A 13198-nucleotide genomic window follows, 5' to 3' on the forward strand; every position below is an offset into this window, starting at 1 on the left:
ACTATTGTAATGTTAATTTAACTTCTCGTGAATTTGCAGGAGTACTTGTACTACAAATGCTCCAATTCTTGACTGATTCCTGGTCAGCGTCACAGATGATCAGTGTGGCAGTGGGGGGGAGTTACAAGCACTGATCTCCCTGTACAGTACAGCTTTTTTGACAGCTGCTTCTCCACCTCTCCCTCCTGCGGCTGTCAGGGAGATTGGTGCTTGTAACTGCCCCCACTGCCACACCAATCACCCCCGACTGTCCCTGGATCTCTTTGTCCCTGTGTCGCCTCTTCCAGTCCTCCTCCAGGTCCTCCTGTGTCCTCTCTGGCTCCTCCGGGTCCACCCTCATCCTGGATCTCTCATTTACCAGCTCCTTCCTTTTCTGAATGCGCAGAGTCAGTGATTACTGACTCTGTCCATTCATAACTGAGCATCATAACCGGTGACGAGGTCTCAGTTTATGAATGGGGAGGAGCCTCTGTCTCCTGTTCATTCATCTTCAGTGCAGCTGAGGCTGCAGAGAAATGGAACTGTGGAATGCGTGTCCTCAGTTCCTTTCCCTGTCTCAAAGGGGAGATATCAGGGGTCTGTTTAGCCACCTCCCAACAGGGCTAATAATGTATATATTTTTTTTAATATTTCAAAGTTAAATTGTAAATTTAAATAAAAAAAACACTGACACCATTCACCGTCCCTCCCCCCCCCCCCAAAAAATTTTTATGAGTATTTGTTGATATATTTTAATATTTTTGTTTTGCTTGGTTTGTTCATTTTAAATGTTCTTTCCTTTTTTTTTTTTTGTTCGAATAAATTCAGATTTTGTGATTTTACCTTTTACACAATTTTACGTTTTTGTATATTTTTTGTATATTTTGTTTTAAAAGGTATTTGCATTGGTACATTCCCTCTTTTAGGGCATGAATTAGCCTGACTCTAAGGATACAGGATTTTACTTTAGTAGATGTAGTGTTGTCAGCCTTAAAAAAAAAAAAGTTAGGATACTCTGTTTTGACTGCAGCAAAGAAAGATCAGCTACCTTGCCAGATATTGCGGTGTTGTGGCAGAGGTGTGTAAGGCCAGCCATAGACGGTTCGAATCTCGGCCGGCTCAGCAAATTTAAACCATGTATGGGCACATTTTGCGTTGTGGCACAACCAGACATCCGGATTTTACATGCGATTATCGCTAGTGGCTGGCATAGCTGCTTACAATAATCACTGTCTTCTCCCAACGGGGACAGCTGCGAAGCCCCTCCCCCCTCCGAGGTCGGGAGAATACAATGGATCGTGGGATGGATTGGAGGATGGATTGGAGGGATTCCTCCCCGTCAACACTCTGTATTCAACCAGTCAACCTAAATTCTTTCCTGCAACCCAGAGCAAGCAGCAACATAAACTTAAAAGGAGTACATTCAAAAAAATCCACATACCGTTACTACAGTGTATATAAAAATGTTCTAGAATTTTTATTGTTTGGCATTTTTATGACCTAGCAAACATTTTTTAACTTTTTTTTAATTTTTTTTCAGTAATCCATCATTTTTCAACCAAGGAGCGCCGCATACGAGCTATTAAAGAGATGGCTCGGATTTTGAGAGTTGGTGGACGGATGATGATATATGTATGGGCAATGGAACAGAAAAGAAGGACATTTGAGAAGCAAGACTTGCTAATACCATGGAATAGGGAGCCACAAAAGGCTTCAGAAAAAAGGAAGGACCTTACTGAACCAGATTTCAAGAACCTACCACTGATCAATCCTTTGAGTAGGGTTCACAGCAATATGCTTCCAAATAGTAGGACTAAACATTCTTCATTTGTTGATGGGATGCCTTTAACATTTAATAATAGCCTCCATTCATCAAGATGTTTAACACGGTCCCTAGAATCAGGACTGGATATAAGCAGTATGTATGTAAGCAGTGACCAGAAGAATGGAAGCATTCTATGTAGACTGTACAACTATTGCACCGAATTCGGAAAAACTGCAAACGTGCATCCACCTAGATTGTCCAAACCTCATTTCGTAAAACAAATTGGTGACCTTCTACCAAAATACATACAGGACCTGGATAATAATACGAACAAACGCAAAGAGTTCTTTACCTTTCCTCTTGCTAATAAAAGTTCTTGCACATCTTCCAATGTAGAACTTGGTGGAGAAATAATCAAAGAACTTGGTAATGTTCCGTTACCAGATCTGAAATCTAATTGCAATGGACCAATTGATATGAAACTGTGTTCAAACTCTGACACTAAATGTAAAAATGATCAGCAGATCCCCACAATCGAAAATACAGACCATCTTCGATATTATCACATATTTAAACAGAATGAACTTGGTGACCTCATAGAACAATATATTCCTGAACTCCTTGTTGTAAGCACATTTTATGACCATTCCAACTGGTGCGTCGTCGTAGAAAAGAATCTTCTTTGAAAAATGTGTCCTCATAATTGCTACAATTTTTAACATGTTATGCACAGAAAATTGTTACAGCACAAAGTTATGGATCAGTTCTAATGCTTATCAAAAATACTTCCTATTTACTAAATGTTTTTTATACTTTTTTTTTAACATAATTTTTGTATTTAATAGCTGTGAAAAATGTAAATATTATTCATCACATTTTAAATAAATCTTTTTATACCAGAAAATATTTTTGAATAAAGGTTATCCTTCCTTCAGATGTTGGGATGGGCAAGGTACAAAGCCATTAAAGTGAATCTGTCTGGAGGAAAAGATGCAATTACAATTTTAACCCAGCTACTTATCTCAAAGTGCAATATGCATGCCTCACTTACTGTATCTATTAAGAAACATGAACTTTAACTGTGGGATGGGGTAGTAAGAGTGCTTAAAGCATACCTAAACCCAAAACCAAAAATGCAATTTATTGCACCTTACCACTTCTTAGATGTAATGGGCCAGATGTAGCGTATCTCAGATACACTACGCCACCATAACTTAGAGCGTAGGTTCCTTATCCAGAAAGAATTTGCGCCGTAAGTTATGGCGGCATAGTGTAAATGTGTCAGGGTGAGGGCGCGAAATTCAAATGACTAAGATGTGGGCGTGTTTTATGTTAATTCATCTTGACCCCACGTAAATGATGTTTTTTTTAACGGCGCATACGTCCGTGGGGGTATCCCAGTGCGCATGCTCGAAATCACATCGCAAATAGTCAATGCTTTCGACGTGAACGTAATTTACGCAAAGCCCTATTCGCGAACGTTTTACGCAAACAACGTAAACGACGGAAAATTCGACGCTGTCCCGACGTCCATACCTAACATTGCATACACCTCATAGAGGCAGGGGTAACGTTACGCCGAAAAAAGCCTTACGTAAACGACGTAAAAAAAATCGCCGGGCGGATGTACGTTTGAGAATCGGCGTATCTAGCTAATTTGCACACTCTACGCAGACATCAACGGAAGCGCCACCTATCGGCCAGCGTAAATATGCACCTAAGATCCGACGACGTACTAAGACGTACGTCAGTCGGATCTAGCCCACATTAAGGCGTATCTTGTTTTGTGGATACAAAACAAAGATACGACGGCGCATCGTAGAACTTACGCGGCGTATCAATAGATACGCCGCTGTAAGTTCTTTGTGGATCTGGCCCAATGTGTGCAATCAGTTTTTTTTTTTTTTTTTTTTTTTGGGCTAAGAACATTTTCAGCAAGTACAGATTATTGTTTATCCTACCAAATATGTGGCTGCAGCAGTGAGCTTGGTCTAATTATTTTTTTAGCCATTGATCATCAAATGATCTGGTTGGTTCTACAGCTGCCTGATCGCTTTTATGGTAGTGAGAAAGGCCGACTCGCTCCATAAAATATGAGGTTATCTCTGGTAAATAAACACATGTCAAGCTTGAAAATTAGGTTCACCTAATGGAGTGGTGACAAACTTTTGGTACACAATTTTTTTTTTTTCATAGGTGATACTTTACAAGTCCTTACAGGTCATCATTTTAGAGTTAAATGTGACTAACAGCCCTAGAATTATTGCTCTCACTCCGTAATACACTGTGTACAGATCATGCTCAATTAGCTGCTTACTCAGCCAGGGAATGACAACTCTGAACTAAGATGTGACTTAATACATGTGGCTTCTTTGTTCATTTACCAGAGGGAGGATCAGCGAATAGATGTTTTCTGAGCTCCCTCCACCCTACCCAGCAACATCCACAATGGTTGTCCCAGGCCTACACGTGGGATAGAAGAGCCCAGGAAACGTGATGGGGGGATTGCATGGGGGGGGCAGGCTGTCACAGTACTGTGGAAGTTTTTGGGTGGTTGTGCACAAGGAAGCTGCCAGTCAGTGCTTCTACAGTACACATGTTCCCAGGAGCTGCACCCACCTGCAGTGTGTGTAAAAGCAGTAACCACTTATTTTTAGTGTGTGTGAAAGCACCCGCTGCCACTGATGTAAGCCTTAAGCCGTGATGGGATTGAAGATGGCTGGAATGGTGTGGATGATCGGCTTCCAGTTCCTTGTGCTAAAGATAGGTAGACAACCTGTTAGCAGCTCCCGGTATAGGCAAGCATCCTGGGTGCTGATTTGGCAGGGGAGATGCAGCCTGACCAACCCCCTCACCAGCACTGTACTTTGTAAACTCTCTTTTGACAACAAGATTGCCTTCTCTTACCAGATTGGTTTCCTCTTGACTGGAAGTGGCCATCATATATGCAGGGGTTGAGATCTCTATAGCAAACCCACAACACATGTGGAGGGGAACCCTCAATGCACTGTGACCAACATACTCATTGGGGGATATAAAGGAAGGGCTGCGCCAAGCCCCAATGTTTGTGTGAGAATTCTATGCTTCTCTCCTTGATGGAGTCTACTGTCATGTTTTTCTGCCATGGAAAACAGCAGTTTACCTTTACCTGGGTGTTCCTATGCAATTTGTATGAATAGAATACAAGAATCTGTTCAAGTTTTAGTGTCTTTGGATATTGCTAGATCTAAGTATCTGCTGTACAGTGCCTTGAAAAAGTATTCATACCCCTCAAAATTTTCCACATTTTGTCATGTTACAATCAAAATATTTTATGTGATAGACCAACACAAAATGGCACATAATTGTGAAGTGGAAGGAAAATTATAAAATTATTTTTAGAAAATAATATCTTAAAAGTGTGGCGTGCATTGTATTCAGCTCCCTTTTACTCTGCTACCCCTAACTAAAATCTAGTGGAGGGAAGACCTGCAGGAGTCTATAAAATGTAATAGGGAGGTTTCCCATTGTGCGGCTCTCCCCCCTTGCACAATAGAAACCGCAGCGCAGGCGGGACACAACGTTTTTGCTTTATACAGAGAGCAAGAGGGGGTAAGGGATAGTAAGAGAGTAAAGCCTCGCACACACGGTAGGATTGTTGGGCGACCAAGCTTCTGATCTTTGTCAAAAGGAGTGTGCAGGATCTTGTCTTGCGTGGTAACGGTACACAAATTGTCGTTTGACAAACAAACGTAGTTATGTACTATGAGTGTATAAAGAGGAAGTTAATTTCTCAAGCGCCACCCTTTGTGCCCCTTCTGCTAATTTCGTGTTAGTAGAAGTTTGGTGAACATTGATTTGCGATTTTCATATCGTACAAAACAAATGCCTTTTAAAATACGTTTGGCATAACTACATGCAAAGCAGCTTCATTATTATCCCATTAAAGAAGATGAGAATATTGACATTTTATCAATTGCTGCGTCACGAATATTCTAGATTAGGAACGGCAGTTTACAAGACCAAACTCTTCCCAGTCGTTCCTTAATTTCGCGCATTTGAGCTTGTACTTTCGACTGTGTGACGGATTTGTGTACAGACCATCCGAAAATCAGACGTGGAGCCGTCGCTCACCAAAATTTACTAGCCTGTCATCCAACATTTGTTGGCCGAAAATTGGAAAACCGTTGTCTAAAGGAGCCAACTAATGGTAAGAATTTCGGACAACAGCCTGTCAAACGACAATCCCCTTCTGATTTCCATACCGTGTGTACTCTTTATAAGAGTAGAGGAAGAGATGGGGGGGGGGGGAACAGAAAAAAAAAGTGGGGGAAGTTGCTGGACCAGCAAGAGCAGAGCCAATGAAAGCCCTGCCTTCATCAGAGAACACAAACCTGTTGCAATGGAGCCATGTTTTGGAGTATTGCTCTCGTTTATTCTGGGCAGTCGGTATCTGACTTTTTTTAATAAATATATATATACACACACACACACACACGTTAATCTAGAATAATTTTCATCTTTCTCCTGGAGGAAGCAATGTGAAATGTTTTGGAAAAATACTGCTCCCCTATTACCACAAAAAGAACTATGGTAATATTTGAAATTTTTGGGGGAGCTGTCTCGATATTTAAGTTGCACACTTTGCTCTTAAGATATGATTTATTTATTATTAATTTATTTATAATAGGAATTGTTTTTTATTGATCCCGTATAAAAAAAAAAAAAAAAAAAAAAAAAAAGCACCCTAAAAGTCCCAGCATATACTGTACCTTCCAACTGTGTTAAATATAGTTTGGATGCGATGCTTGATCCCTCTATCTTAAAGCAGAGTTCCACCCAAAAGTGGAACTTCCACTTTATGCACTCCTCGCCCCCTTACATGCCACATTTGGCAAGTAATTTTTTTTGGGGGGGGGAGTGGGGGCTTTGGTAGGAGTGGGACTTCCTGTCCCACTTCTTACTTCCACCTAGGGACCGCCTAGGCGACGACTTCTCTGCCCCTAGGCGGCCCCTCCCTCTAGGCAATCTCCTGGGACACGTGACAGGTCCCAGGAGATCGCCTGTCAATTCCGGGAGCACAGCGCGACTCGCACATGTGCAGTGCGTGCCCGGCCGTGAAGCCGAAAGCTGTCACGGCCGGATGCCTAGAATAAGAATGGAGGCGCGGGGAGAGAAGCAATGCTCCGTGCAGCCGCATCGCTGGACCGTGAAACAGGTAAGTGTCTGTTTATTAAAAGTCAGCAGCTATACTTTTTGTAGCTGCTGACTTTTAATAAACATTAAAAGGCTGGAACTCCACTTTAACTATACTTTGATAATCCCTATTGACTCTCATCCTGATTACCCCATAGCTCCCAACTGTCCCTGATTTCAAGGGATTGTCCTGATTTAGAGCAATGTCCCTCTTTCCCCCTCCTTTTGTCACTCATTTTGGCCTGATCTATATAGTTGTATGCATAAAGTGCACTTTTTATCTTTCAAAAAGTGGTTCCCAGTGCTAAAGCTATTATTCAATTTCTAAATTGCCGCATTTGTATATTTCAAAAGCCGATATAAAGGAATAGTAGTGGTAAAAAAAAGCACTTGTGGATTCAATTAACTTTTTAATTTGGTTAATTCTCACGCCCCCTGTGTGTGACAGGGGGCGTGTCCTATGCCTACATACATTTTCTAGTAGGTGTCCCTCATTCCCATTTCAAAATGTTGGGAGGTATACCCCCATTAAGGATGGGTCTACTTTTTTGCTCAGATAACACAATCGGCATATATTTTAGATTAGTAAATTGATAAATATGGACAGTAATCCTTGTGTTTCAAGAAAGCTTTTGGAGGCATAATAGCCTGAAATCCAATATGGATAATTGTTTTTTAATGCCAGAAAGTAAGTCGTTTATTGCTTATTTATTGCTGCAATTACAGGTCTGTCTGTTGCTCTCTATAATCCCAACCCTTTATAATACACACTGGTAGTCCACTCGTTATTTTAAAGAGATTTCCACTTCCAATAGCTTGATTTGCTGGTAAGAGATATTATCTCTTCATGTGGATCCAGTTTTCTGTTGTCTTCTTAATCATACCATTAAAAGGCTTAGAAAATCCTGGAGATTTTCTTTTTTTAAAACCCTTTATAATCTTACACTATCTCCACATCTAATATTGCAGCCAAGTAAAATGACCAGCAGATATATTATGGATGCATGTAGTATCAATCTAGAGTAAATATGCCTAACGGTCAGGGTCAAGAATTTTGGTTAGGAAAATAAATAAATCTATATTACAGGAAAGGGTACTTTTTGTAATAGGAGTTTTATATTTTTACCTCTGAGACATTTTGGGCTTTGAGGTTTCAGTGATGAAAGTTTCCCACCCCATTAATATGCTTAAAGGTGTTGAAATTACTATTTACAGGGTATAGAGACATAATAGTTAACTGATTCATTTTAAAAACAATTAAAAATAGATAAAAATCAATCATATAATGTACTTGTAGTTTCTAGTTTCGTTTTTGCATCTAGTTTCCTGCTTCTCTGCTGTACAGAGCCACAGAGCCAATACAGGGCAATGATGGTTTGGAAAACTAAACTGATTGGTGCTGAGGGGTTTTAGACACACAGTAATCACACCTCCTTGATTAGTGACCACAGAGAGAAAGCTCCCAGTACTGTGGTTATCAGGAAACAGACAACCAGGAAGTGTGGAGATCAGAGAAGAATAACAGCAACTTGAGAGCAAAAACGAACAATGAGGACATGAAAACAGCACTGCATTAAGGTAAAGGAAGCTATTAAGATAAAAAAAAAAAGTTCCTTTACAAACCCTTTAAGTCTTCTTGCAAGGTGTGTAACAGGGGCGAACACTGACACTGACACTGACACTGACACTGACTCAATCGTTTTTTGGTCAAACAGAAAACAAATATTTTGGTGTCACTGCTGGATGGTAAGAAACACAAAATAAACGGGGGAGGAAGGGGTTAATCTCTTGGCTTTTCTAAAATCGCGGTAAAACACCGCTGTTTTATCGCGATTTTAAGGCTCCCCTATAGGCGTATCCAGTGTGAAAGGGGTCTAATGAAGAAACATCAGTGGCTGTCCTAGCTTCATTTAGCAAGAGCCCACAGCGTAGCACTCGCCACATGTCACTGGAGAGCACATTGAACACATTTTATAAGTGGTCAGAAACTTGTAAATAACTCATGAAAGAATAAAGTTACGTTAAAACTAAGCACACTATTGTTTTTCTTGTGGAATTCCTAATAAATTTGATGGGTCACATGACCCTCTTCCTATTGAAAAAACAAAAGTTGGATTCAAAATGGCCAACTTCAAAATGGCCGCCATGGTCACCACCCATCTTGAAAAGTTTCCCCCCTCACATATACTAATGTACCACAAACAGGAAGTTAATATCACCAACCATTCCCATTTTATTAAGGTGTATCTATATAAATGGCCCACCCTGTACATTGACAATTGCCTCTTAAAACTGTAAAAAATGTTTTTCCTCTTTTATTTTATTTTGTGTTTTTAAACACATAAAGCATGATATGTTAAAATAATACTTCCCTTATAAATGAATGTTAAATCTGCAAAGTGAATAAGATGATGACCTGCTTACTTTAAATACCATGATTGGGTATTTAAAGTGTGATGTACTACAGACATCGGGCCAGATTCAGAAAGATCAGCGGAGCTTTCTGCTGGCGTAACGTATCTCATTTACGTTACGCCGCCGCAAGTTTTTCAGGCAAGTGCTTTATTCACAAAGCACTTGCCTGTAAAGTTGCAGCGGCGTAGCGTAAATCACGGAATTCAAATTCGGCGCGTAGGGGGCGTGTATCATTTAAATGAAGCGTGTCCCCGCGCCGAACGAACTGCGCATGCGCCGGCCGCGACTAAATCCCAGTGCGCATGCTCCAAATGACATTGGCAAATTGTCATGCTTTCTACGTGAACGTAAATTACATCCAGCCGTATTCGCGAACGACTTACGCAAACAACGTAAAATTTCAAAACTCGGCGCGGGAACGACGGCCATACTTACATTAACTACGCCTCATAAAGCAGGGGTAACTATACGCCGGAAAAAGCTGAACGCAAACGTAAAAAAAAAGCGACGGGCGGTCGTTCGTTTCTGAATCTGCGTAAATCTTCATTTGCATATTCCTCGCGTGAAACATACAGAAGCGCCACCTAGCGGCCAGCGTGAGATTGCAGCCTAAGATCCGACGGTGTAAGACCTGGCGGATCTTAGGGAGATCTATGCGTAACTGATTCTATGAATCAGGCGCATAGATACGACCAGCCGGACTCAGAGATACGACGGCGTATCAGGAGATACGCCGTCGTATCTCTTTCTGAATCCGGGCCATCATCTTCTTCACTAAGATCTACTTTGCAAAGTGAACATCCAGTTTGCTAGGCAATCCACTTAGTAAATCAATCCCAGTGTATTTTTGGTTCTATTTGGAGCCCCCATAATAAGTAAGCTGGTAGGTGCTGCACGGTACTGATCCTGTTAGCAGAAATAAACACCCAACAACAGTCATCAGTAGTCATGTAAGGCAACAGACCGATTCTATGTTTGCTCAGAGACAATATTTACCAACGACTGATATGAGGTTTTATGGAAAATGTAATAATGCTTAAACTACCACTCCACTAATAATGGGTTGTAAGGAAAGAGATTAAGCCACAGCTCACTTTTCTTTTATGTTTTCGGTCTAACAAGATATCTAACAAATATAATCTGCATTACCCCTCTCAATTTGTGAAATTAAAGGATATCTAAATCCAAGAACAAAAATATAATACGGTAAAACCTTGGATTGTGAGCATAATTAGTTCCAGAAACATGCTTGTAATCCAAAGCACTTGTATATCAAAGGGAATTTCCCCATAAGAAATAATGGAAACTCAGATGATTTGTTCCACAACCATTTATTCATAAATCCTTCAGTTTATAGTCCTTATAAAAAGATTGTAGCAATGTGATAGGTTGTGTAACCATAAAATGTCCATCCACAAATGAAAGCCTCCGCAAGGGGATTAGAAGCAAAATTCAGCAGGAGCTACAGAGTATAAAAAAGAAGAGAGGCGCCTCTAAGTGTAGCAATATGGTTACTTTTAACCACTTGCCGACCGCCGATGTACATCGGCAGAATGGTGTACAGGTACGTCCATTTGAATCTGCCACCCAGCGGGCGCGCACATGCCCGCCACGTGCCTCTCGAGTGCGGCTGCGGGTCCTGGGAACTCAATGTTCCCAGGAGTCCCGCGATTGTGGTCGGCAAGAGCAGAACAGGGGAATGCCTTTGTAAACAAGGCATTCCCCTATTCTGCCTAGTGACACTGTGTCACTGATGACCGTTCCCTGTGATCGGGAACGGTCATCAGTGACGTGTCATGTGTAGCCACGCCCCCAAACAGTTAGAATCGCTTCTTTGGGAACATTTTACCCCTGCAGCACCACCTAGTGGTTAACCCCTTCACTACCAGTGTCCTTTTTACAGTAACCAGTGCATTTTTATAGCACTGATCGTTGTAAAAATGACAAAGGTCCCAAAATGATGTGTCCGCCATAATGTCGCAGTCATGATAAAAATCGTTGATCGCCGCCATAACTAGTAAAAAAAAAAAAAAAAAACTTATTAATAAAAATGCCATAAAACAGTCCCCTATTTTGTAGACACTATAACTTTTGCGCAAACCAATTAATAAACGGTTATTGCAGGGTTTTTTTACCGGAAATATGTAAAATACGTATCAGACTAAACTGTGGGGAATTTTTTTTTTATATATATTTTTGGGGATATTTATTATAGCAAAATAAAGCTCTATTTGTGGGGGAAAAAAAGATGTAAATTTTGTCCGGGGCTTAATCGGTTAATGAAGGTACAACATTTAGCAACTCACATGGTTGAGTATTGAGGCTGGGTTCACACTATACTACACGACTTTTATCCTACTTTGCTCTGCTACACTGCTCCTACATTCGTCCTACATTTATCCTACATTGGTCCTACATCCATCCGACTTTCATGAACAGGATCCTACTTTGATCTGGACTTGAAGTCCGACTTTCAATGAGCAGGGATCAGACTTGGATCCCTGCCAATATCAGGCAGTGTTTGATATGAATCTTGAGGGGGAACTCCATGGCAAATTTTAACAAAAAAAACGGCATGGGTTCCCCTCCAAGAGCATACCAGGCCCATGGGTCTGGTGCGGATTTAAAGGGAAACCCCCCTACACTGAAAAAACGGTGTGGGGGGGGGTCCCCCCAAAATCCATACCAGACCCCTATCCGAGCAGCAGCCCGGCCGGTCAGGAAAGTAGCAAAGTAGGATAAAAGTCGTGTAGTATAGTGTGAACCCAGCCTCAATACTCAACCATGTGAGTTGCTAAATGTTGTACCTTCATTAACCGCTTAAGCCCCGGACCATTTTGGTGGTTAAAGACCGGGCCACTTTTTGCGATTCGGCACTGCGTCTGACAATTGCGTGACCGTGCGACGTGGCTCCCAAACAAAATTTACATCTTTTTTTCCCCCACAAATAGAGCTTTATTTTGCTATAATAAATATCCCCAAAAATATATAAAAAAAAAAATTTCCCCACAGTTTAGTCTGATACGTATTTTACATATTTCCGGTAAAAAAAAAACGCAATAAGTGTTTATTAATTGGTTTGCGCAAAAGTTATAGTGTCTACAAAATAGGGGACTGTTTTATGGCATTTTTATTAATATATAAATATGGCGGCGATCAACGATTTTTATCATGACTGCGACATTATGGCGGACACATCATTTTGGGACCTTTGTCATTTTTACAACGATCAGTGCTATAAAAATGCACTGGTTACTGTAAAAAGGACACTGGTAGTGAAGGGGTTAACCACTAGGTGGTGCTGCAGGGGTAAAATGTTCCCAAAGAAGCGATTCTAACTGTTTGGGGGCGTGGTTACACGTGACACGTCACTGATGACTGTTCCCGATCACAGGGAATGGTCATCAGTGACACAGTGTCACTAGGCAGAATAGGGGAATGCCTTGTTTACAACCCAGCCTAAAAGAGGCATATTTAAGGCCCCTTTCACACTGGGGTGGGAGGCGCGGTGGCGGTATAGTACCGCTAAAAGAACGGTATTACCGCGGCTTCCCATTGTTTTAAATGGGAAGGAGCGGTGAAGGAGCAGTATAGATACCGCTCCTCTCACCGCTCCAAAGATGCTGCTTGCAGGAGGTTTTTTTCTCTCCTGCCAGCGCATCGCCTCAGTGTGAAAGCCCTCCGGCTTTCACATTGAGGTTGCTGGGCAGGAGTTTTTCAGGCGGTATAGCAGCGCTATTTTTAGCGCTGTACCGCCTAAAAAACTCCTCAGTGTGAAAGGGGTCTAAGTATGAAGGCATCCGGTGTAAAGCGATCCACATAGACCATCCTCCGCACCTCCGGCTCTCACTGCTGTCAGTCTGT

General features: G+C 41.4%; 1 protein-coding gene across 1 annotated transcript in view; it reads left to right on the forward strand.

Moving 5' to 3' along the window:
* The window catches only part of LOC120929162 (probable tRNA methyltransferase 9B), a 35852-nt gene extending 33202 nt beyond the window's left edge, over positions 1 to 2650 (forward strand). The window contains exon 4 of the mRNA XM_040340416.1: positions 1520 to 2650. Within this exon, the coding sequence (XP_040196350.1) occupies positions 1520 to 2430 (911 nt within the window). The 3' untranslated portion in view covers positions 2431 to 2650. The remainder of the gene's footprint in view (positions 1 to 1519) is intronic.
* The last annotated feature ends 10548 nt before the right edge of the window (positions 2651 to 13198 follow it).

Source organism: Rana temporaria, chromosome 2, assembly GCF_905171775.1.
Source record: "Rana temporaria chromosome 2, aRanTem1.1, whole genome shotgun sequence".
NCBI classification, from domain to species: domain Eukaryota; kingdom Metazoa; phylum Chordata; class Amphibia; order Anura; family Ranidae; genus Rana; species Rana temporaria.